The 27,113-nt window shown below is 37.0% G+C and overlaps 1 protein-coding gene across 26 annotated transcripts in view; it reads left to right on the top strand.

Moving 5' to 3' along the window:
* LOC141448309 (transducin-like enhancer protein 3-B) overlaps positions 1-27,113 on the top strand; it is a 263,733-nt gene that overhangs the window by 137,906 nt on the left and 98,714 nt on the right. For all 26 annotated transcript variants that reach the window (XM_074116603.1, XM_074116605.1, XM_074116607.1 and 23 more), the window contains one exon: positions 15,582-15,626. In XM_074116603.1, the coding sequence (XP_073972704.1) occupies positions 15,582-15,626 (45 nt within the window). The remainder of the gene's footprint in view (positions 1-15,581; positions 15,627-27,113) is intronic.

Genomic DNA, 27,113 nt, shown 5'->3' with positions numbered 1-27,113 from the left:
AAGAGTTTTCAATGAATTAAACAACTTGATAAACTAACACTGTTGAGTGCTCGTGAAAACGTTTTCTTGCAAAACAAACGTAATAACGTAACGTATCTTCGTACGAAGATAAAAGGAATCCTGGAAAATGATATACCACGTTATAAAGCCCATTAGACAAGGAAACTTTTACATAAAAAGTGCCAGCACCTAGGTCTAATAACGATCACATAAGGGCCTAATAAGTTTTCTTAAAAATTTCAATTACTTTTATTTTCCCAGTATCCAGGAGGAAGTTTGGGGTTGTTTAGAGAATAACTTATGCTTCGAAATGGTATCAATTTTTAGAAAATTTATCTGTCTTTCTAACCGAGTCATCGGAATCGAATTCGGACTAAAACTTTCTGAGTAATTACATGTTATTTGGAAGAAAAGTAAGGATTTTAGAAAAAAAAAATTAAAGTGACGTCACTCAAGAACAGTGGAAAATATGAAGTTGGCCAATACGTCATTGAACTCCACTTTAGATGTACTACACTCAGTAGGCCTATGGACAATACTTACTGGTTCACCCTGTATATGGAGGGAAACTTTTAAAAAAGAACGTTTTCATCTTTTTTATGACTGCATCTTATGTATAAAATAGAAAAACTTGTTAACAAAGAGGAATAAGAAAATTCAGAATGAAAATAAATACGTATGTTATGTACATAGAGATACATGATAATTGCAGTGGTGCATTAATCAATTAGTATAACGACTGTGGCGTTTCTCCCCTTATTTTACATACGATAGCTTGCTGCACTTAATGCTTGCTAATTAAATTTGCAACTGTATCTGCATTACCACTTTATGCATATGTGGTTTTGGGTATGCACAGGGTGAGGGGGGTCACTTCCTTATAATGCAATTTCCGCTGAATATTTTTTTTTTAAATAAATACATTTTTTTTATTCAATATATAACGTTAGTCCTGTATTTTGGATTTGGTGTAAAAGGTTAGACTTTTTTTTGAGTTCTTGCATCAAAGGAAATTGATTTTTCACGTTTTCCGAGTTTGAAAATGATAGTTTAACATTTAAGCGCACGCAAAACAGAAAATCTGAGGAGAAAACTCTTACCAACTAATTTTCTAATAAAAAATATATGACTACATATTCCATTTCCGGAAAAGTTACTCCATAACTACGAAACATTGAGCCAGTAAATGGCACTTCCGGTCAGCCTTTTTTATTTAATTCGGAAAGTTTTGTTAAATGTTTAATCCTAATTTTATTATTTTTAGACGATAAGTCCATTCAGTTCGCTGTAAAGGGGAAGGGTTACTTCCAGGAGTCGGTTACCTTCTAAAGGGAGCCTGTAAAGTTTGCTGGGTACTTGAGCCCGTGAGTTGAAATCTTGGGAGGATTTTTTCGAAACAGTTTTGTGAGAGAATATATTCCATAGAGGCTAGAATAGAATAGATTAAATTAGGGCGGCCTCAAGGCCTACGCCACTTCGACCCCTTTGGATCTATTGTGGCTCCCCGACTTTAGAGCTCGCCCTCCAGACCTGTCCTTTTAAACAGACTCTTAATTCTGGAGAGCGGGCTCCCTGGGTAAACTTCTCAGGCCTTGGTTTTTCTCCATAGAGGCTAAAAAAAAGCATACAGCCAAAACATTACTCAACTTATATGAAACTGTGGGTACCTACGGCGAGTTATGTATATCGTATGCTGCGTTATATACGCACATTAGAGCAATGTGTATGTTTTGTGTCACAAACCACGCGGTACGGCTAAAAACTCTTTAGTTTTCTTGGTTGGCTTTGTAAATATTGTGGGTTTGTTTGTTTGTTTGTTTGTCATCGTACGTGTTTACGTTCATCGTGTATGTACCATTGGGTACGATATGGCTTTTTCAAAGTAGTTTCCTACTACCCGTTCCATGCTGCGGCAACGCGGGAGGGGTTTTTACCTTTTTGTTTAATGAATATTGTAAGCATATGTTGTTCAAAAACATTCACCAGCTATTCACCGTTGAACGAAGTTTTAAGCGCCTCTGAACCCCAGCGAACTCTGACCCCTCGCCCCTCCTCAAACAACGTAAACATAAGAGAGCCCTGGGAAAAGACAGACAGAGAGAGAGAAAATAACATGCACAAAACAAACCCCACTCCACTTTTAGAGTGGTGTTAAGGGCCTTTACTCTGCCCTCGGCCTTGGCAATGGTTTTTAGAGTTAGTGGGTATACGCTGAAGGTGTGTGTGTGTGTGTGTGTGGTTAACATTTTGCAAACGTTGGGTTTTAATGGTGAAAACACGTTTTTGTTGGTGACTTTGTTTGTGGTATTACCCAGAGCATACGAAATTGTTGTACACTATGGTGGTAGTGCTTCACGGACACTTTTGAATAGTTAAAACTCTTCTGTATGTGGGGGGGGGTTGGTTTGTCAGTAGCCGCAGTAAGTACCCACGATGAAGAGGCCACTGCGGTCCCTTTCTCCTACTACGTCATACCCACAGCTGCCTGCCCCTCTCACTGGCTGTCCACAAAATTGTTCGTAGAGAACATTGTTTTAGGTTACCTGGCTTATTTAAATTACACATATATGTCCTGTACGAAAGAGTTGCCTGCAGAGAGTGTGGGTTCGGGAGAGAGGGTAGGAGTGATAGAAAGAGATAAAGGAGCTCACATGTTCGCGCCGGAAACCCACACAATGAATAAATAAAAGGAACTGCGCTACCCCACCCAAACCCAGAACTGAACCCACCAGTCTATCTCTCGCTTAGAATATGGAATATCTGCGAAGTTTTTGGGACAATTTTAAAAATTCAACCCCATTGCAACAACAACAACAACTCGCCACAGGTTCTCCCTCGTACCTGGGGATTTTTGGTTTTGTACTCTGTAGTTTCGTGGAAGTATTGTTGTAGCCTGCAACATCAAGATTTCATGTTCCATCCCCTAGCTACACGTAGCCCAGCTCATTTTGTGGTTTCAGACAGTCCAGAGCTGAACGTTATGTTTCGGTCCATGAAAAATTATGTGTTTTCCCAACGTTTTACACGGTGAAACATGTACAAAGAAAATCACGGTTTTCCTAAACAAGGGAAAGTGTTGTTAATATTTGATATGTCCAGTGGCTAGCGCGTGTCCCACGATGGTTGGTGGGAGTATAGTTGCGGCTAATTAGGCTCACTCTCCGGTGGGTGGGGGAATGTGTTACTATTTACATGGTTTAGTGCTTCCATTATCCAAGGCGTTAATTTTCACATGATTTTTCTCTTAAAACAATTTCCAAGGTTCTCACTTTACGTATTTTCTTCAAATTTCCCAAACATATTAAATGCTTAATGAAATCGTTTCACTTTTAAACTGTCCACTAAAATGTCGGATTTTCGATGAAAGTATGCCTATCTCTTAAATACTGACATGAAATCGCTGAACGCTCTTTTTAGACTTACAGAACTTTTGGGAGGAAACCTAAAGTCACCCAGTGCTTAGAATGGTCCTTCAATGAATCTTCTTGAAAAAATCTTTTAACTTAAAAAGTTTAAAGCTCCCTTTAGGTACTTAAAGTGAAGTTCAAAGTGAAGTAAGTACCTATTTTTTCAGGCGGGCTGTACGTCCAACTACCAATTAGGTGTCGTGGACGAAGGCGACTAGCAAACATACTTTACTATAAATTTCTCATATTAACCATTAAATAAAATCCAAAGCCTCTAGACAGGGGATCGAACCCACTAAACCAGCAATACATCTTAGCATTGCGGGTCTAGCCTATAACCGCCTAACATACTTTACTGTAAATTTCTCATATTAACCCATTAATAAAAACCAAGGCCTACAGACCCAAGGGAGTCGAACCCACTAAACCAACAATACATCTCAGCTTTGCGGGTCTACATCTTAACTGCTCGGCTATCGTGGCGCCTAGTTCCAAGAATAGCGCTAAAGCTTTTTACGGGAAAATTGCAGGAAGAAAAATCAAAGAAAAGTTGTGACTCATGTCCGCTTCTCCTTAATTCAGTTTAGTTTTAAGTCAAATATGAATAATCTGCGAACCTCCGGTTTTACGTATAACCAAGTACACTTCTGTTGCAATCTCTAATTAGGAAGATCTAGATTTTTGAAAGGGTTTTCATTCCTTAAGAAAGTTAGCTTGGAGCCTCCTAGTCGACCCAGGATAATGGATTAAAAAAAGTAAAAAGGTGTAGGACACAGGTTAGCAAAAGTAAAGGTTGCCCTTTGGGAATTAGGATTAATGAATCCCTGCTACTACTTCCTCCATTCCTGGTGACCCTCTAACGAGGGCGATTGACTTCAACAAGCTGGATTACCCTGGGCTTTCCAGGGATGTTCTAGTCTGAAGTCAGGGATAACTACTTCCAAGGCACCTGTCGCTCCAACCAAATCTTCTCCCTGGATGTACTGGGAACGGCTCTCTTTGTCCATCTTAAGCTTCAAGATTAAGGATTTCTTTTGTGAGTAACAAACTGAATCCTGACTCTCGGTTAGCTGGGACTCCTAGGAGTAGTTGTTCGGAGGGAGTACATTTGGGATTTTGCTCCCACCGTTGAATCACTGAATAAATTCCCCTTGTGTAAAAATATTGCATTAGAACTTCAAGCACGTCTGTGAATTATGGTGACCATATCCACCATATCTAATGAGGCGCTCAAGACAATAATCAAGGTATTCATGAAAATTTGAAGAACTATTTGTAAAGCTGTGATTAAAATATGGCCAGAATATATGAAGACTATGGAAGGAGGAATAAGGGCGAAGGTTTTGTTGGCTATGAAGGTGTATGCGTGGGGCTATTACACCATTGAGTTTGTGTCCCCAACAGTGACCCCCACATCATGCAGCCTCACTAATGACTGTGAGATTGCCACTTCTCGCTGCATGATGTCTTTCCACGACATATCACTCACTACATTGTAGACGTTCAAACGTCCGTTCCCCACTTTCCACATAGGGCTTTTAGGGGTTTTATGAACCTTAAATGCAATAAAAGTTCCCTCTGCCAGCATCATTTTGGTTCCCTCTTACCTCCCGTCACAGATATAAATCACATTACATACGGTCCCCCTTGCCGATATATATATATATATAATCAATCTCCCCTCTACAGCTAGTAAGGAGGGTTGGTAAATTGATCATTAACCCCTGGGAAACCGGAGCAAATCATCAGTGCCGATGTTGAAAGCAAAAAAAGTGCAATCACTCACACGATATTCTTCCCACATTACAATTATAATATTCTTCAGAACTTGAACATTTACACGTCTAGACCCTCAATTACGAGTAAGTAAGTAAAGTAATCGCCTATTTTTTCGGGCGGGCTTAACGTCCAACTACCAATTAGGTATCGTTGCAAACATACTTTACTATAAATTTCTTTTATTAACCATTAAATAAAATCCAAGGCCTAAGACCGGGAACCGAACCCAATACCACGATACATATTAGCTTCGCAGGTCTCGCCTCTAACCGTAGCGCTACCGTGGCGCCTCAATTACGAGTAGAGGCACTTTTTAACAATTTTTTTTTGAAGACATTGGTATTAGAGCTTATAATTTAATTTAGGTGTTTCCAAAACTAGTCCATCGCTTCCCTAATTACGTCATTAAATTAATTCTATGGTTCTTACCTCCCCGATCTAAATGTAACCATAATCTTAGCTCTACTAATAGTATAACCCCTTAATTCATATTCATTTAGCAAGTTTAACCCCTCTCTGCCCATGATGAACATTCCCGTCTTTAAATTCTGAAGGAAAAGGAAACGTAGTTTTCCTAAAATTATAGTTTTTTGAGAAACCCCCAAGTCAGTTTTCCAAGAAAATCTTTCTAATTATCGGGAATGCCTTTTTTTTTTTGGAGAGGGGCAAATTATTGGGCTAAATCGCAAATACAGCGGAAGCAACCAGTAAATACCGGATTTCCGGCTCCAAATATTTTATCTGTATTTTTTTTTTTTTTAACTATAACATCGAAATGGATTATAAAATATGGTAAATTTTCTTGGGGTTTTCCATTTATGCAAAATTTCTTTGACAAGAACTCTGGCATTTTTTTGTTTTACGTCTAGGGATTTCCAAAATATTCTGTAAAATTATCAAATACTTTTTGAGAGGTGATAATATTTTTGAAAGAAATAATCAAACTGAACATGGGGGAAAAAATTAAATTAAATGAAACGTTAATATAGAAGCGTGTATTATCGGTGTATATTATTTTAACTTCCTGCGAGTAAATAAGTAACCAACACTCAACACTTCATTTAGTTTGGCCACAGTTTCCGTTCTGTGGTTTCCGCCAGTTTCCTTGGAGGAAATATCTTTAGTATTCATAAGATGATGGTGGCGGTGTTGGTGGTGAGGTAACTATGATAAGTGGTTACTAAAATGTGTTTAGTGGTATGAAGCGGAGGAAGTAACTAAAATAGTAACCAGCATTACAACTGTCTCTCCACTTGGTGGGAGTTTTATAGGCTAGGGTAGCCGGGCCCATATTTGTATGCATTGTCAGTGGTCTTTTGTTATGTGCTTGGTTGTGAGTGTGAGTTTATAAGTTTTGCCACATGAATTTCTCTCTTTTGGTGGATGATAAAATTACAGTCGTCACACAGTATGTCGAGACTAACCACCTTATAATGTCGCCTTAACTGCCTCCATATGTCATGTTACCCAAACTCTGTCCAGTAATTTGCTCCTGTTAATTTTACTTTCATATCACAAGAGTTATGTTACGGAAATCCTCTGGCTAGCTTATTTCTTGTAGAGCCCCATCTTTCTAGTAACTCGTGATTCATTCCCATTGTGACGCAAATCTTTTACGCTTTTCTTTTTTTTTTTTTTTGGCCGTTAATGAGTCTTGAAAGAGTCTGGTATATGCACAAGATGTTTAGATACTGAGGATGCCCGAAAACAATTATTCAAATAAGACATTTAATCGTCTTCTGAAGGGAGGTCATCTGTCCTTGGACACATTACGGTATTGCTGCCGTGTTTCAGTTTATTTAAGGGAAGTCCATGTTGAAGTATCTCCCTTTATTTTCGGCTAGGCCTCTTAAGTGGTAGCTAGGGGCTACTTTTTAGGGACAAGTTACTAAGCTGAATCCTTCTCCTTGTGTTTGTATCATTCTGGGAGAGGCTCCTTAGTTGGTCGTTGGGCTTGGGCATTCAGTGTTGGGATGACTCAGTGGGCTGGAGAGATTGTTACTATCCCATCAATCTAACCTAACTTCAACTTGAGGACTACCCAATGCCAGGTTTAATTTGGACTTGCCTTTTTAATAAAACACAAAAACCTCGAAAGGGAACCCCTTAATCTTGTAAAAATGAGAGGGTAATCTCTCCTAGATCTATCTACACCTTGTCGGCCTTGAGTCTTCTTCTTCTTCGGCTATAGTTCTTGGCGAACATGGTCTTTTTTCATGTTCCCTAACCACCTAGAGGAAGTGATGGCGAAACTATGACCAGCGGGTCAGACACTGACCCGCGCAAGCTTTTTCTCTGACCCAAAATTGCTAGGCAACCATTTGTTTGTTTAAGCGGGTTGATTTAGATTTTCTAATTGTGTGGATAATTTATATTCTATCTGTATTTTTTTTTTTCAATCACGCATTGACACAAAAGCAATTTAAATGCTATCTATAACCTTTAGTTTGGATCATTACAGTTCTAAAACGCAAATGACGACAAATGCTTTTTTGTAGTATTTGAAATAAAGCAAAAGTGTTTACAAAATATCAAATAAAATGTATAATTTTACTCATATTTTGTTTGTTAAAAAAAATTGACAACCCAAAGCAAATAACCATATTTAGATTTTTCTTCAGATAAAGCACACTTTTACAAGGTTTTGTTCAGTTATGTTTATAAAGATAGACTTCCATAGCACTTGTTTCGTCCCGCTTTACCCAGTTAAGCCAACTGAATTTTAAAGATGTTTAGTTTTGTAAGTATTCAGTTCAAATTTTTTAAACTTAACTCTTGCGCGAATGGGCATTAGTGACCCAAGAGCTAGTACTAAAAAAAAAAATGAACAAAATTTGACCCACGTCTTAAAAAGTTTCGCCATCCCTGGCCTAATATTTTTAATTCAAATACTAAACAATTTTTGTTTTGAACTCTGTGGGCCTCAAAAACGTTCTGCGTAAACTTAATTTGACGTCATAAACGTTTCCCTAAGCGGAAGTAGGTGAATGGTTCGTAAATGTTCCAAAACATTGCTTATACTTAATTTGACACAATAAATATAGTTGCTATAAAAATTGTACCCTTCCTTTAAAGATATAATTTTTTTATATCAGATCATTTTATTTTATTTTTATATTTTTACTTTCTCTCATTTTATGTTTTTTTATTATCATAGAACCGTAAATAATAACTGCCAATAAAATGACTATTATTCTAACGTTGTTATCTGTTTGACTAGAGAACATAGCGAGACAGATAACAAGTTTTAAGTAGAGTCAGTTCTCTGTAGTTACTAACCAATCATTTAGACAGAAATGTCTTGTCAATATACTGTAGCTAAACACGAAGCCAAACTACAATAATAGTGTTGACGATATAGTGTGATGATGTCAGAGGCAAGTCGTGACTACGTCATTATCAACAACAACCGGGCGACTCTTGTAGCTGTGTTCTACTTACCTTTTCTAGTAAAACTTCATCGTTGGTTATCTACTTCCGCTATATATTGTGACGTCTTTGCTCTCTAAAGTACCTTCATTTATTTTCTTAGGAAATTTCTAGTTCCTTTACAGTTTTTATATCTAATACGTGGATTCGGTTTTTGTGTTTAACCAGTTAAGCGTGGAATTTAGTTTAAAAAAAAAAAAAAAAAAAACCACAATGTGCGGAATTAAAATCAGACAATGACGTGTATCCACTAGTCGAACGCAGGGGGCAAAACGACCAAAAAGTTTACAACGTCGTAATAAGTCACTGCAAGGTCCTTTTTCTGCAATCTCTCTGGGGCTTGAGATTACCAGGAGCATTCTGTGTTCATTCAAAATCTTGCGCCGTCTTCTTCACGTTACGCATTGCTCTAGTTAACTAGTGACGCAAGAGCTTTTACAAGGAAGAAAAGAGCTTTTTGAATTCTGTGCAAAATTAAATCATGCTCGTACTGAGGTCTGAATCTCTATCTAAGGTAAAAATGGCCATTGTACAAGGGTTGAGAGCTTCTATTTGTGTGCGTAATTCTCAATCTCTAATGCGGAGACCAAACATGTACCAACCAATTTGGCTGACTCCCTCCACCCCCTCTGTATGGTAGAACTTAGCAGTTCTATTGGTAAGATAAAGGAAACATCCCACACCGAATAATATTCTTATTATATTTTTTTAAAATTTCGAGTTTTTATAGATAATGGCTATATTATATTTTTCACGAGTATACACGTCGAACGCACCGTAATAGAGATTTGGTTTGACGTGTATACACGTCGAACTTCTTCATCAAAGAAGAGAGGAAGTGTATTTATACCCAGAAATTATTTTAGAATACTTCCTGCGTTAAAAAGGAACTGGGAAATACCGGATGTTTATTTCGCCTGGATGCCAGCAGAATTTCAATTTTCTGTTTTGATTTAACTTAGACATCAACGTTTTTTTAATAAATCGATTTTCCAAAAAATTTTGTGTGATCTTTCAGGAAAAAGGTTCCTGACGGTTACGTTTTTCTTTGAAAATTCATTTTCCGATACTTCTAAATCGTTTGTGGCTCCCTCTAATGTATGAAGTGCCAGTTCAGCTGCTTGCAGTACGGTTGAAGCAGATTTATTACTAAGCGTTTCAAACTAAGCGCTCACAACGATCAAAATATACCATCAGCCGTTCTACATGACGACCGCGGTCGTAGTGGTCGCGGCGATAACGTCACCTTTAAGAGCTGGGCCAAAGTGGGCGTTCAGAAATTTGGCGCAATTTTTTTCAAAGAAAAGATGGCGACCGAAAAAATTATCTCATGTAAAATGAAAGTATATTATCTCATGTAAATAATTGAATGTGTTTCTCAAAAGTCTAAAAAAAATAATAAAATGAAAAATTACTTATCCCTTCACATACTAAATCACTGAATAACGACCAATTACTTTTTGATAGTTAATAATACGTGGCCTAAGTTTCCGCCATTTTCACCATTGCGATTTTGTAAAATTGCATTCCACTCTTCATCGGAACTTGTTTAAACGAAAATTTTTGTAAATACTCCTCTAAAATGTAATATAAAAAATTGAATTATATATAATTATTTTTAATATAAGTCAACTTTACCAATAATTAATAACGTTTATTATAACTGCTTATAAACGGGGTTAAAATTAAAATAAAAACAACCTCTTCAAACTTCTGACTTATTTTCGAGGTCGCCATTTGTAATGTTTTACATGAATGGTTAAAACGCCCCATATTCTATTCCACTTCGAGTTTTCGATTGTAACGTTCGCAAGCAAGTGGAACGGGCAAAACCGCGGCCGTCGTGAGCGTTGATCGTTGTGAACGCTTAGTGGGAACGCACACCCTAAGAATATCTTTACATTGATGGTTTTGGTTTTTTTCGACCGTTGTTGATAGATGATTTTTGGTGAATATCGAGGTGCGGTCATAAATAAATACAACTTTTTTGCTTTATACCTACCAACGTTTCGGTAATTTTTACTACAATCTTCGGGGTATTATAAAAAAAAGTTTGTGAAGTTTAATGTAGAGCTACGAGTATATCATCATAACTGTTTGATATCAAAAAATCAAATATCTTTGCAGTTCCTAATTAACTGTTAAGTAACAGTAAGGCCCCTTTTTGGAATTTTATCGAAACTTTGTAAGTTTTAGCTTCCTGTGAGTTTTCCGCTCCTTTTCTTTTTTTGCATATTCTAAAAATTAATTGTAAGACAAAAAATGAGAGATCTATGTTGATATTATCGTTAGTTGTTAATCTCTTCGTGACCTACTACTAAAGAAGAATCTAAAATATTCTCTTCTCTAGCACGTAGTGTGCACATGTGCTGCCATCTATTATCAGAGAGAGTGTATGGGGGGGGGATAGGAAAAATTATTCACGCTAAAATATTCTACCACAAGTTATGACTTTCGGCGGTCAACATGGAAAAAAAAAAAAAAACCGTTTCATGATTATAGAATTATAAAGCGGCATTCCTCTGTGTGTGTGTGTGTGTGTGTGTGTGTGTGTGTGTGTGTGTGTACTAGGTGTTGTGGGTGTTAGAAAGTAGTGGAAATAGAAGATTGAGGGAAGGGGGGACATGCATGTTTGGACATGTCTATGGATATAAAAAAAAAAAAAAAATGAGTGGGTGTTATTGCGCGTGCGTGTATGATGGTGATGATGATGTGGTAGGAGAAGTTGTGCTGTTCTCGCTGTTTGATTTTAAAAAAAACCTACAGATTGTATCTACCGGGGGGGGGGGAAGAAGTTTTGTAGTTGTAAGTAATTTTGTGGGTGTGTGTGTGTGTGTGTGTGTGAGAATGTGGAAGGTATCCCCCTCGTTCTCCCTCTTCGTTCCCCCCTTCTTCACGTTCGGCTGCCGACAAATACCACTTTGGACATGAGCTAATGGGTAACGTTAGGTCATTAATTTGTTTGCGCTCTTAATGTTAAGGTAGAGGCAAGGTGGTCGCTTTGTCCTACTTCCTTCCCCCCTGTAACTCCATTCATTCACCGTCTTCCTTCCCCTGCCCCCCAGACCAGGACCATCCTTCTCACTTTCATCGCACACACATACGCGCGCGCACATATAAACACACACATACATACGCACATAAAAAATTTTAAAAGAACAGTTTTTGCAACACCTTGTTAAAAATAAAATGTAATGTTTTACCTAAATGCCCGCTCTACTTCTACGTAGGTTCTTCATAACGTCATAATATCAGACGTTGTCCATTTTATTTAAACACAACACAATCATTTTATTTATTACTATGTAGTTTTTTTTTAAAAAAAATTAATATTATTATAGATATTTGCATTGCAACCATTTTTTATTATTATTACTATTATTAGATATAACATTGCATGCTTTTTATTATACTATTACTGATTGGCATGTAGATTAGCTTGTTTGTATTAACTTTTATATTTATCACATATTGTTATTTATTACTTTTACTTATGAAATTGTAACGAAAGAAGCTACGCTCAGGAAATGATTGGAAATAAGTTTGAGTAACAGCACAAGGTGGCAAAGCACTTACTCAGAATCACCCTAAAGGGCAATTTTATAAATCGTTAGTCTCTAAAGTAGGTGATAAACCTTGAGATTCGCGATGGATCTTGCTCCAAACAGTATCCATTGTCCAATAGACTGAGAAGTGATCATAATAAGAAATATGATCTCATAAAATAGGTTAAGAGGCATCACCTCCCCTCCGTGTACAATTTGTTGTAGCTTAGAACCAAAGTACGTCGCCGAAATGTCGGTTTTGAGAGGCACTGGAAAAATCATCTTTAAAGCAAAGAATTTGTTGTAGGTTAGAACCAAAGTTGTCACTTAATTGTCACACAATACAAAGTTCCAGATGAATTCCCAAGGAGATTATTTTGGATAAAACCTAAAAGTGCATCTTTTGAGAGCAAGTATTATTGCTGGTATTTTGTGTACCAATATCTTGAAAGGACCATGATTAAAATTGGATATGAAGGGATTATCATGTTCAGGGAGCCCTTTTTGTGGTAAGGTTCTCTGTCAGGCCTGTGGAAGAGCTGATTCTCAACGATCTTTCCCTCGTTAATCGGCCGTATTTTAAGGACACCTATCTTCCAGGGTATCGTAAGGAAAACTTGTGAAATCAGAGGCTCCAACGGTAGCCGAGCGGTTATAGGCTAGACCCGCAAAGCTAAGATGTATTGTTGGTTTAGTGGGTTCAATTCCCGGTATAGGCCTTGGATTTTATTTAATGGTTAACTTTGAGAAATATATTGTGAAGTATGTTAGGCGGTTATAGGCAAGACCCGCAAAGCTAAGATGTATTGTTGGTTTAGTGGGTTCGATTCCCCGGTCTCTAGGCTTTGGATTTTATTTAATGGTTAATATGAGAAATTTATTGTGAAGTATGTTAGGGGGTTATAGACTAGACCCGCAATGCTAAGATGTATTGTTGGTTTAGTGGGTTCGATTCCCGGTCTCTAGGCTTTGGATTTTATTTAATGGTTAATATATGAGAAATTTATTGTGAAGTATGTTAGGTGGTTATAGACTAGACCCGCAATGCTAAGATGTATTGTTGGTTTAGTAGGTTCGCTCACTCGGTCTAGGCCTTGGATTTTATTTAATGGTTAATAAAAGAAATTTAGGAGGTTATAGGCTAGACCCGCAAAGCTAAGATGTATTGTTGGTTTAGTGGGTTCGATTCCCCGGTCTCTAGGCTTTGGATTTTATTTAATGGTTAATAAAAGAAATTTTACAGTAAAGTACGTTTGCTAGTCGCCTCCGTCCACGACACCTGAAAGTGTTGGTAGTAGGACGTAAAGACCGCCTGAAAAAATAGACAGGCAATTACTTTACTTTTTTAATTCGCACCCCCCAGAGAAACCTGATTTTCAGAGAAATCAAATTGCCGGCTAATATAACATACCCTTAGCATTCTAAAGAATAGAAAAGCTTTCGATGAACTGGTCCACTTCATTAACAGTCTTAAGGCTACCCTAAATAAAAATTAGGATCTATGAAGACAACTTTTCTGGCTAACTGTGATGCCCAAGGAAGGGGATACAAAATACTCCTAGAAGGGAGGGGGCGGATTATCCAGCACCATAGTCTTATGTAGTCTTACAAGATTGACTATGTTAATGGAGTCAAAACCTTCGAAATGTAGCCCTGCAATTATTTTTTGTTTTTGATTGAGAAAACTCTCTCTCAAAACGTTGAACCTCATCATCTTAATTGGCCTTTAACTAAGACCGTACTCAGGCATCTTGGTCATCAATCTATGTTTCCTGACTCCTGATAATTTCGCGATACTTGTAAAATTAGTCCATGAAATAAACCATTCTATTGGCTTCAATTTTTATTGAAACAATAAGACAGTTAGGGTCATAAGTAATTGCAGATTAGGTCCGTGGTAGGATCGTTTATCGAATCGATGTTTTTTTGAATCGTTTGGCTCCCAAAAGAGTCTTGGTGCAACATTATTTGACGGAGACACGTTTAAACAGAGCGGTGCCCTGTCACTGGTCACTTTCGATCAACAATCAACTCTCCTTTGTTTACGCCTCAAAAGCCCCAATCGTTCATCTATCTCTTTCATATCCCCAACAAAGTACCCCCAATTAAATACGAATCCTGTACTGGAGTTCCCCTTACTGCTTCTGAGCGTCGACTTCTTCAATTACATATTATGTATATTGTTTTAATATAAATTATATCCTCGCAAGAATATACATAAATTTTATATCCAAACGTATTTATCACAGGTGTTATTTCAAATTTAAATACTCGTCATAAGTAGCTTAAATTGGAGTTAAGCGTTTTGATTTCCCAGTTGTAGTGCTTGAATTTTTGGTTTAAATGTGGGGACAGATTTATTTTCCCAATCACCCATAGATCACAGCTTTCCCAGTTCTGTTGATTTTAATTAGAAACCTGGAGAAGAACTCCGGATCTGAGGAAAAAAGCTTGCGAGAAATATGAGCTACTATTCTCAAGAGATCTGGAAGACTCAAAATTTTAGACTATCCCCCATTTCTTCCTTACAAAACGTGGTCCGTTCTGTCCCAGGCTTACGTAATTCATATACGTTCCATTTTAACCATCATGATGGCTGTTGAAAGACATTCTTCTATGCTGTCAAGCGATGTAGGAGCGACTTTATAACTAGCCAGAACTCCCATGTTGTTGTTATCCTGATCGGGTTGTCGTAGTAAGTACCAGTGGTAGAGACTGAAGTTTAGACCCACTGTTCTTAGCCTTTGAATTGCTGTTACTAAGCTGTAATATGATAACAATTTATTGCCAGTTCACTTGGAATGAATCCTAACGCCACGTATCCAGACTGGAAACTCTTTTCTGGATTATCAAACAGTCAAATCCAGTTTCGAATAACATCCAAATTTCTGATCAGTACTACAGCTGAAACTGAGTACGAATGCTCTTAGCACAGCTACGTAATTAGTAGAAGCAGCTGTGACTGAAATGTGTTTTCAGCCCAAGAGAGGGGACTGGGTTTCCTCAAGTATTAACTAGTCAAGTATTCGAATGGCTGTTTAGTTTTTCCAGGAAGTTGATTTTTCTCATAAATTTAAATCTAGCAATTTCCCAAACATTCATTGAGGATATAATTTATGTTTAATATTTGGTAATATTTTGAATTTAGGTTAAAATATGAATTAATAAACTACACTACAGCATAAAGCTTTTCTAGTGAAAATAGTTTTCCCCCATAGACGGAAGATGAAATTGTTTTTCTTGAATAAAGAATTTTTCCAAGAAAAATATTTAAAAATTTCCATTGATTTTTTTGTAGTGTAGTTTTATTAAATTCAAAAGAAATGAAATTAGTCATATTAAAGATTATTATTTAATATTACTTTGCCATTACGTGGTTTTTAATATTTGTTTTTGTTTTTTGTTTTTGCTATTTTTCCAGTATTACGAAATGTCGTACGGGTTGAACGTAGAAATGCACAAACAGGTAATTGAGAATTTTCATTTTCATTTAATTTATTAATGTAAATTAATATTTTTCTTACAGATATCACAGGGTTTACCTAAGAAGAAAAGGGGTACTTTTAAATTAATTTTTCATTTAACTTAGTTACTATCTTAAATTGTCATTTACGGCAGCTGTCCTAGAAATAACATCTGATCCTAACTTCAACTTGGCGGCGGGTGTAGCTTCTAAAATTGCGTCGAAGCAGGGAGAAGCTTTTTCATTTGAAACTTCCGTTTTGTGCTTTAATAAACAGGATTACTGCCCGATCTCTTTCCTGTAGGATTTGTTCAAGATAAGTTTAAATGACTCATCACAGCCTCTTCTTACATCTGTGCTGTAAAATTACAGTTTTAAGTTAATAGATGACGACGTAAGATGATCCAGCATTTCCAGGGAGAGATTTTAGGATTTGTAAGCTTACATATCATCCCTTACAGAATCTGGGAGGGATAGTTTGAATGCTTCCTTAATTTTTTTTTTGGGGGGGGGGAATTATTGAAACAGCATCAGTCTGTAGTTTAAATTTAAATATCTACTGCATGTAGGCCACTGTACCCTAATTCTAGTGACGAATTTACTTCCGGTCTGATCCGTATATGTTGCCGGAAATCCGGTAAACTCATTTTTTTTTGTTTTACTGTTCTAAATAAGATAGTGAATATAGGAGGATATCGTATAATAAGTATATGTATACTAATAATAATAATTTCTGCATTTTGATTATGTATATATACCCCTTAAAAGGTTAATGCTAAATAAATGTTATATATACGATATGTATAACATATTCAAAGTTAATGTTATTTAGATAGCCCTGATGTAAACAATAACATTTTAAAGAACTGATAGAGAGCAAAATACTGTTATTTCTTAATCAAAATCGATGTTGGTGGGCCCGTAAAAGCACCCACGGGGGGGAGTGTTTCTAAACACACAGACAAACATTACGTGTTTGCATCGATAATGTGGGTTATCGATATGTGTGTGTGGGGGGGTATAGTAGAAAGGTGTTCCCTCCATTATTTAATATTATATATATTATTCTTATCTTATTATAAGATCTGATACTATGACCGCCATAACATCATGCATCATGCACTGCTTGCTATAGATCGTCTTCGTGCACAAACTTCCTGTACAGAACATTAATAAAATGAATCATATGTTTACTTAAAAAAAAAATAAAAAATATGCAAAAATACGGGCATGCGCACTCACCTGGCTCTCTCACTCACTCTCTCTCTCTTCACTCAATACTCTTATCACATTACATAAATTCTCTTGTAACCTTGAATTTACTCTTTAGCTTTTTTGTAGTTCTAGAACCTGCTGTTTAGTTACATATGCAGTTATAAGTGGATTAGACTGGTAAATACACATTAACCGGCTTACCCCGCAAAAAAACTTGTTTGCATTATTAATGGTTGTTTATATAAGCAATTAGTAATTCAAGTTTAAATAACTCTCATTGGTTCTGCAGTCGTAAAAACACTATAAAAAGTCGCAATTTCCGGTTCTTGATTATTCCACAATTTTGAAATTCTAGCTGAACATTTATCTATGTATTCACTGATATATATATATATTTTTTTTTTGCCTCTTTGTGTGAATCCTTGAAAGTAAAAATATCTAAGACTTTCCAGAAATACGCAAAACTGAAAGAATCACGTCAATAAAGGTCATTCTTCTAGTTGGCAAAATCCCGAGGCAGTCGGTTTTGCTTTTGAATGGAATTACGGGTTTTTATTCAATTGAAGAAGCATTTATAAGTTTTGAGCTTGAATAGTAATAGGAAAAGTTTCAGTCTAATAAAGGAAATGAAAGTAATTCCACTGTGATGTCACAGAAAAAGGAGCTTTGAGAGAATGAAACTAGGTTCCACTGTGATGTCAGAGAGAAAGGAGTTTTGAGAGAATAAAACTAGTTCCACTGTGATGTCAGAGATAAAAGAGCTTTGAGAGAATGAAACTAATTCCACTGTGTTGTCAGAGAAAAAAGAGTTTTGAGAGAATGAAACTAGGTTCCACTGTGATGTCAGAGAAAAAAGGAGCTTTGAGAGAGTGAAACTAATTCCACTGTGATGTCAGAGAAAAAGGAGCTTTGAGAGAATGAAACTAATTCCACTGTGATGTCAGAGAAAAAAGGAGCTTTGAGAGAGTGAAACTAATTCCACTGTGATGTCAGAGAAAAAGGAGCTTTGAGAGAGTGAAACTAATTCCACTGTGATGTCAGAGAAAAAGGAGCTTTGAGAGAGTGAAACTAATTCCACTGTGATGTCAGAGAAAAAGGAGCTTTGAGAGAATGAAACTAATTCCACTGTGATGTCAGAGAAAAAGAAGCTTTGAGAGAATGAAACTAATTCCACTGTGATGTCAGAGAAAAAGGAGCTTTGAGAGAATGAAACTAATTCCACTGTGTTGTCAGAGAAAAAAGGAGCTTTGAGAGAAAGTAAGAGTACTGCTGTCGATGTGTGAATTAAATTAAAAATAGATAACAATGGAGATGGTCCCATCTGTCTTTTGTCGATATTACAAGGGAACCGGACGGACGCTAACTAAAAGTACTTCCCCCCCACTTTGTTATTTATCTATATTTTTAAAGGAGGTTATTATTGGGTTATAGAGGCTTGGAAGTTAGAAGGAAAAATATTAAACTAAAAAAAGGTATACTTGATGGCTAGTTATTATTTAGCCCCTAGCTCCGAGGCTACTTTTTTATTTAAAAAAAAGGGGGGGAGTCCCGGGGTATATGGCGGGAATAGTAAGTAGTTTCCTCTCCCGTCTTGAGGGATGGGGGATGGGGCTAAGCGGGGCTAGGTGCCGCAGTTGTTTTGCTGGATAATTGGTGGCGATGAATAAAACATTGTGGCCGCTAGTATTCCGCCAGCTGGTTGGTCACAATGTGCGGGGGGTGTTATAGTGCGAGGGTGTGTTGGAGAAACTAGTTAGAGCGGAATAGTTGAACAGGATGAAGACCAGGGCTACCAACTGGGCAATCTATGTATCTAGGTCTGGGAGTTACTATTCATTCAAGCGTGCGAAATATTGTAAATGGTGTCAAATTTTAAATTTTGAATTTTTTACCGGAATAATTGGTAAAATCGCATATCCGGTTTGCCATTTTTCTTCAAATTTGGTATTTTGGTGACTTATTTGATCATGATAGGATATTTAGTAACAATTCGCACATTACACAGAAATGTTACTTTTTTTAGTGAAGAAATAAGGTTAAAGCACAGAAATAAACTTAACAGGATCTTCAATAGATTCTCCGTCATTTTACACTCACTTAAGATTGGCAGGAAAAAAAATACTACATTCAAAAAGGCTTTGACGAACTTTGATGGGAAATCTATGCTTCAGAATTTCCAAAAAATCTAGGAAAATGAATAAATCATTTAGAAGGTTTTTCAGAGGTGTCCATTATGAGAAAGTATGGCTGCTCATCGCCTCTCCAGATAATATAACTACGCTACACTACCGCTTCCACTTGTTCTACCATTTTCCACTTTTAAAGGAGAAGTTACCTCTGTGGTTGACAGGAATACAAGAACACGCGTGGGTACTGCGGGGGAAACTGAATGAAAAGAAACCCACCGCCGTTTGCTGTCTCCTTATCCTGCTCTTATTCTCTCTCTCTCTCTTTCTCACTGACACTCAAGGGCCATCCGAGTTCTTGAAGAAGTAAAATGGGGTTTGCTTAAGAACCTTGTCTTTGTTATGAAGATTGTTCAATAATTGTTCTCAGAAAGAGTTCTTCGTTCTCTGCGAAGTGGTGTGCACACGAAATTGTCTAGGAACTCCCTTGTCTTTGATTGCCGATCCCTTGCTATAAACCTAGGTGAGGCCGCTAGTATAGATTCCACAGATAACTTGAAAGATCTTTCAAGTGTGCAGGAAGTAGACCCCCCCAACCACATCGAACCCAGTAAACCAGCAATACATCTTAGCTTTGCGGGTCTGGCCTATAACCTTCTAACAATACTTTACTGTAAATTTCTTTTATTAACCATTAAATAAAATCTAAGGCCTAGAGACCAGGAGTAAACCCACTAAGCCAGCAATACATCTTAGCATTGCGGGTAAGCCTATAACCTTCTAACAATACTTTACTGTAAATTTCTTTTATTAACCATTAAATAAAATCTAAGGCCTAGAGACCAGGAGTAAACCCACTAAACCAGCAATACATCTTAGCATTGCGGGTAAGCCTATAACCTTCTAACAATACTTTACTGTAAATTTCTTTTATTAACCATTAAATAAAATCTAAGGCCTAGAGACCAGGAGTAAACCCACTAAACCAACAATACATCTTAGCTTTGCAGGTCTCAGGGCAATCGATGTATTTAGAAGTTCTAGTTCAAAGGAGGAAGAAGATTACTACTTGGAAAATCTTAAAACAGGAAAAACTAGTTATAATTCATGTTTACCTACACTTTCAAGAAAATTTACTATTTTCAATGATGTGTTAAAATGTAAACGTTATGTGAGAGTTCTAGGCCAGATTTTCTGTAAGTTAAGTTGAATTTTTTTAAGGAAAAACATGGGGTTCCCTTAAAAATTGTGATTTATTTATTTATTTTCATGGAACCCACAACTTGAATCACACAAAAAAAGAAAATAAAGAATCGGGAAGACTATAGGGAGAAAAACTCGGAGGGGCCAACTCCTTGGGATCTTTGAAAAGGGAAGGAGAGGAGAATTAGTTTAGAGCAGTGTATAAGGCAACTATAGTAAGAGGTAAAGGGGCGGTAAAAGAGACGAGGAACGAGGAAGGGCTACGAGTTATTTGTATAGGTAAAGAAAAAGGGAAACTAGAGATAAGGGTTTCTTTCTTTCATCCTTTTTTTTGGTTAAGAATAGAGAAGTTCCTGAGGGTTCGGGAGTGAAGGGGGAGAAAAAGAAAGAAAGCAGAGATGAGCTAGTTGTGAAGAAAAAGGAGAATCACAAGTAGAAATGGATAATGGAAGAAGTAGTTGAAAGGAAGGTAGAGAAGATATTGAAGCCTCTGGAACTGTGGTGGTAGAAGTGAAAGAAAACTAGATAGAAGAAGTTGGGCTTGTTCAGGATGATGGGGTCTGTCTGGTGCGAGAGGAGGAGGAAGATCTGTTGGTGATATTACAAAGAAAGTGGCTGGAGTTGGCGGCGCTGAGAGCTTCCTGTATAGGAGAACACACTGCCTGTAACTTCCCGCTTCAGTGTACCTATTCACCGTCTACAATCCACCAGGTCTTTCTTTCATCCTTCAGTCTTCCTCCAAATGCAAACCCATGGGTTTTCTTTTTTCTTTTTTTTTATTCCCTACCACTCTAGAATATTATTATAACAACCTTCACTGACTCCTATACAAACATGCCTAGATCTCAAGCTATTTCTCCCAGCCAAGGCAATTTTTCTCATCACACAGTCTTCCTGGGAAAAATGGTGTACCCAAAGTTTTCCAGGCCGAGTAAGGTTGAGAAAAACTCGAGTAACTCACAGTGAGTGAGGGAGACAGAATATGGCAGTAGAGGATTTGTAAGAATCACTTTTTCGTCATCCTAGCCGCCGCCCTAATCACGTGCGCCTGCGGTGGAAAATTATTTTACAAGATAAAGAAGAGAAAAAAGACAAATAAAACTCCCCGCTGAAATTAGTTAGTTTACGAGCTGATGTAATTGTATTTGAGTTAGTGTTGTAGAATAGGTTTGGAGGCGGCTCATTAGCGAACAGTTCTATGCATAATTCAGTGGTCGGCCACAACACCAGCCGACCGCAATTCAATATCTGTCCACTCATTAAAGTCCTCCACCTCCAAACACCCTTATCTATCCATCTCTTCCAACTCAATATTCCCTCTTATTAAATACTTTACTCCACCCGTTATTTAACTACTTTAGCACGGCATTCCTTTAATAATGCTTTCAATCCTGTTTTATCTTTAGAATTTATACTAGAAACATTAATTCTTAAATTTGACCCTTAAAAAGAGTGGGATTAAACAATTTTTCTAGGAGAATATAGTGATTTTCTGTATCAGGTTTCTACCGTGAGGTTCAACAACAAACGCTCCAATCTTCAAAGAATTCCATCTTTTCAGTCGCCAATTCTCTCCGCTCTATAGTTTCAAATCCCACATCCACACAGTCTTAGAATTTCCATTTGTAAGTCCTGCTAGTTCGAATTCTCTATAAAAACTTTTCATCAGAAAACGTACAGTCTGATTCGAAATCCTCTAGTCCACCATTTATCATCTCGACACATTCCAAGAGCATGCTCCCTTAGCAATTAAAACGCCAGTGATATCCACTTTTCTGAAGAGAGTAGTTAATCAGGGGCTTAGGAAGCGTTTCCGCTGGACCAATTTCTCTTCAGTGAATGTGTAGTTATCTCAACATTATTTTCATTGTTACTAATAGTGCATTTACGCTCTGGCGTAACTTTCAAAATTTTATTAAAAAAATAAACAAATAATATATAATATACTATATATTATGGGTGTTCATTTTAAGGTCTCTTTGTCCCCAAAAAAATTCTTTACAGATTGTTTTGTTTGGGGAAAACTCTATAAAAGTAAACGTGTCAAAACCTGTAAACTTTATTTCCATCATTCATCTCCCATAAATAGAAAAAGAACAGTTATCTTCTATTCTTCTTTAGCTTTTCCGGTACTGTCCTGATTTAGGCGCCACGGTAGCCGAGCGGTTATAGGCTAGACCCGCAAAGCTAAAATGTATTGTTGGTTTAGTGGGTTCGATTCCCCTGGTCTCTAGGCCTTGGATTTTATTTAATGGTTAATATGAGAAATTTATAGTAAAGTATATTAGGCTGATATAGGCTAGACCCGCAATGCTAATATGTATTGTTGGTTTAGTGGGTTCAATTCCTCCGATCTAGACCTTGGATTTTATTTAATGGTTAATATGAGAAATTTATATTCGCCTCCGTCCACGACACCTAGTAAATGGTAGTTGGAAGTTAAGCCCCGCCTGAAAAAAATAGGCAATCACTTTACTTTACTTTTTACTGTCCTGATTGTGCGGATTTGATCTCTATTGTATTTATTTATCCGGAAGTCGTGCGTTTTAAATCAACTCACTTGGAGTATTAGATATAAATATTCCCGGCATATGATGGTCTACAGTTGGTGAAAAAGAGATTGGAACAGGGATCCCTATAGTTATCCCCGCCTTCATCCCACAATCAATCATTATAAACTTTAAGCTATTATAAACTATGCAGTAATTTTAATTGCTATTATTATTGTTTTATAGTTTTCATTGGCGATTAAAACTAATGATTCTATCCTACCAACTATTCCAGGGATTATTTGCTTGGCGCTTACACAAATAGTAATAACTTTACTATTTGTTAAATACTATCCGCGTAAATGATGATGAGGTTTTGTGTTTGTCTCGTATATTCCTGTATAACACTCCGGGCACTTTATACTGAGATAGGCAATTTATAATAGTGTCGTTCTGTTTGCAGTAGTGGCGCGATAGTTTATATTGCAGTAACTATTGATGCGATTTAACAAGTTTAATGTGCTCCTCGGTGTCGCTCTTTGTAGCACTATTGTAGTATAACATAGTGTGTCACGTCTGCTTAAATGCATTGCATCAGGATATACTACCGTTCTATTCGCTTGATATTCCTCTCTGTTGTGAACACATCCCCTACATTAAAGGCAGGATAATCATATTATAAAGTCCAGTGTCCCTTGTATTAGTAGTGTCCCAATGTACGTGAAGGGATATAACATAATGTAAAAGCAGACATAGTAAACCCTGGCTTTAGGCGAGACCGGGACAAATCTCACCCCCTCTCCTAACACAGCGCCCATGGGTTTACTCTACCACTAAACCCCTGCTTACTGTTTATCCGTCTACTGTCCAAAAGCTTACCAACGTTCACTCAGTCTCCCGCGTTCGTTCCATTCCTGCTTTGTGTCCAGTATTACCATCATGTACAGCCAACATATGTTAGCACCATTTTACACACTCTACACTCTTTAGCAATGCCCTCTCGTCACATACCCCTTCACAGCCAGTCCTCTGATGTACTGTGCATTAACCGTTACAACCTTCTCTCTATTTGTAATTAAATCTAGTTTTAGGTACTACGGTGCTTCGCTATTTTTCTTATTACTATCTTGCCTAATGTAGTGAAAAATATTCTTTCAGGGAAATTCACTTTTACGCCATTATGGGTACGTATTTCCGTTCTCACCAAACAGTCAACTCAGCAATAACAAAGAGTTTTACGATCTGAATTGGTTAATAAAGTTTGCAGTTCAAAACAGAATTTTCAAATTTGTAGCAACATTTTGTAAGTATTGTAAAAAAAGAAAAAGTCGAATAAGGGAGCACGTCTTATTTTAAAAAAGAAGTCCTATCCACCTCTAAGTCAAAAAATGAAGTTGTAATTAAAGATAAGTAACTAAATAATTACTGAACCAAACTCTATTACACTCCTTTTCTATAATAACTATTAGTTATTAAATTTCCTTTCACCTTTGCACTTATCCGGCGCCAAAAGTGATGTAGTATTTATCCTATTTACTTTTTGATAGTCTTAAAAGATACCTAAAGAACACCTGTACTCCAAACCTATAATTTAGACCGTAGTATTGTCATGTGGCCCGTTTATTGCATCACCATATCGTTCCACAAAAAGGAGGATCGATCTTATCTTTTTCTTATTAATCATTCTTTCTTTTTCTTTTGGTAAATTCTGTTAATTCCTGACTAGGATAATATTTTGACACTAGCTAATTTGCAAAAAACTTTTAAGCTACAAATATGAAGGTTTTCTCCAGCAGTTGTGAACACTTTCGTTCAACGAATATTACCTTCAAATATTTCGGTAACTGCTAGGTCTTTTAGAAAGATATTTAGTACACATATAGAGAATAAGATTGTGTACATTTTATTAAAATTTCGTGCAGATACATGGAGTTGAACGGGAGATATTAAATGTGGAAATTTAGCAGTTTTCTTTGTTTCTTGTATAGAACATTTTTTTTTTTTTTTTTTTTTTTTTTATCTTTTATTTGAAATTTACACCTGCACTCGTACAGTACAATAAGTAAATATGCTGGGCGAACAATAAAAATGGCGTGGCAATCATGAATGATGATCATCCAGTGATGACCATCATTAGTTTACCAGTTGGTCACGGGGCCAACGGCGCCTCAGCCGTCTTTGGGGGTTGGAGGGAAGTGTGGTTGAGAATAGGTTTGCAGCTAAAGGATTAGGGTGAAATGATAGTTTTTGGTGGAATGTGTTGTAGCGGGTTTTGGCAAGTTCTGGTATAAATGGAATGTTGAGGTCTGTGTGTATGGAGTGGTTACTGACATAAAAGGGAGCGTTTACAATGCGGCGGAGTATTTTAGATTGGAGTGTTTGTAATCTGTTGATATTAGATCGTTTAGCTGTCCCGTAAAGTTCAAGTCCGTAAGTCCATATTGGAGCAAGAAGGGAAGTGTACAGTCGACGCTTGTTCTGTAGTGTTAGTTTTGAGCGTTTGTCCAGTAGTCTAGCAAGGAGTTTGTATCGTTTGTGTAATTCAGCCCGTTTAAGTCTCGTATGAGGGTTCCAAGTTAGTCTTTTGTCTAGGTACAGTCCAAGGTACCGCACATGGTCGGCTGGTGGGATAGGAGTGTTATATAAGAAGACAGGTCCAAGAGTTGTTCGTTTGAGTGTGAAGACTATGTGTTTGGATTTGTTTGGGTTGATTTTTATTCGCCATTTTTGTAGCCAGGGTTCTAGTGAGTGAAGGTGAGATTGTAGAGAGCGGATAGCGAAGACAGGATCAGTATGTGTGGAGAGAATGGCAGTGTCGTCAGCGAAGGTGTATATGGAGGTGTTGGGATTTGAAGGTAAGTCGGCTGTAAAGATTGTGTAGAGAAGAGGAGCTAAGACGCTACCTTGTGGTACACCAGCAAGGACAGGAAAAATAGATGATCGAGAAGAGCCTTGAGTTACTAGGAAGAATCGGTCGGAGAGATAGGATTTGAGTATAAGATAGTATGTGCTTGGTAGAATACCCTTAAGCTTCCATAGCAAACCCTTGTGCCATACTCGGTCAAAGGCCTGTGAGACATCCAAGAATACTCCAGCGCAGAAATGTTTAAGCTCCAGTGATGTAGCGATGGTGTCCACAACGCGATGGGCCTGCTGGATTGTAGAGTGGCAACTGCGAAAACCAAATTGATGATTTGGGATAATTTCAAGGCCATCAAAACTTTCTTGAAGGCGTGGTAGGAGGAGTCTCTCAAAAATTTTGCCTAGAATCGAAAGGAGGCTGATAGGGCGGTAAGAGGAAGGTAGATGCGTGGGTTTTGAAGGTTTAGGTATCATACAGATGGTGGAGAATTTCCAAAGAATAGGATAATAGGTAGTTCTCAGTATTGAATTGTAGATGGTTGTAAGGAGGACTATTGCTTTTCTAGGAAGTTGGAGGAGAATGTGTGCTGTGATTAAATCATAACCTGGACTCTTTTTAGGGGGAAGATTGATAATGGCCTCCTTGACTATAGAACATTAAACATCAAATATTTCAGTAACTACTAGGTCTTTTACAAAGATATTTAGTACACATGTAGAGAATAAGATAGTGTACATTTTATTAAAATTTCGTGCAGATACATGGAGTTGAACGGGAGATATTGAATTTAGAATTGTATTACCATTTTATAAAGGTTATTAATAGGTCAGATGATAAGAATGTTGGTACTTTTAAGATTATTATTTTACTAGACAAATAACCCGTTAATTTAGTACCTTATTTGTAACAATGAATGCTCTCTACTAGTTTAAATAAATGACTTGCAAAAAAAATGTTATAAATCTCAAGTGATTGGGTGATGGTTTGAATCAAGTTTTGTATTATATTAATGGTTCATGAACTGAAAATTTCTTTGTCGTAAAAATTAAACATTTCATAAGATACCTTATGTGCCGGGAAAGTAACTTTTTTATAGTTGGTTTGTGGTTCAGCGTCTACTCTTCGATCTATAGTTGGAGTGCAGGGGTTTCTTTTTATCTTACTCTGTAAATGAAATAGGCTGCTGCGTTGCTTTTTGGTTGATCTTTAAGTAGAACAAGGTTCTAGACTTTTTCCTCTAGTTTCTTATTGAGAAAAGGCTGTTTCCAAAATTGAGTATTTCCTTTAAATAAATGTTTTTTTGGGCTATTTCCCCCCCTCCAATATTCTAGGCTTTAATTTATGACGCAGCTTGGTGGGACCTTAAATAATTCGTATCTATTTATTGGAATTAAATGCAGTGTTATTAGTTTCTCTTTAATCCTCTTTGGTACCCTCCACTTTAGAAGCTGAGCCTAATACCCTAGTTGGTAAACTTAAAGATTATCTCTTTTGGGCGGTGCCCTAGAAGGACAGATGTACACAAGTCCCCGGATGTAACAAATTCATGTTTTCAAACGCTCTGAATGAGCTTTTTTTCCTTTATGATTGTTAA

This window comes from Rhodnius prolixus, unplaced genomic scaffold (assembly GCF_049639745.1).
Source record: "Rhodnius prolixus isolate KJV_2025 unplaced genomic scaffold, Rpr scaffold_19, whole genome shotgun sequence".
NCBI classification, from domain to species: domain Eukaryota; kingdom Metazoa; phylum Arthropoda; class Insecta; order Hemiptera; family Reduviidae; genus Rhodnius; species Rhodnius prolixus.
Note: the sequence above shows the minus strand (reverse complement) of the source record. Positions and strands in the feature narration are given on the sequence as shown.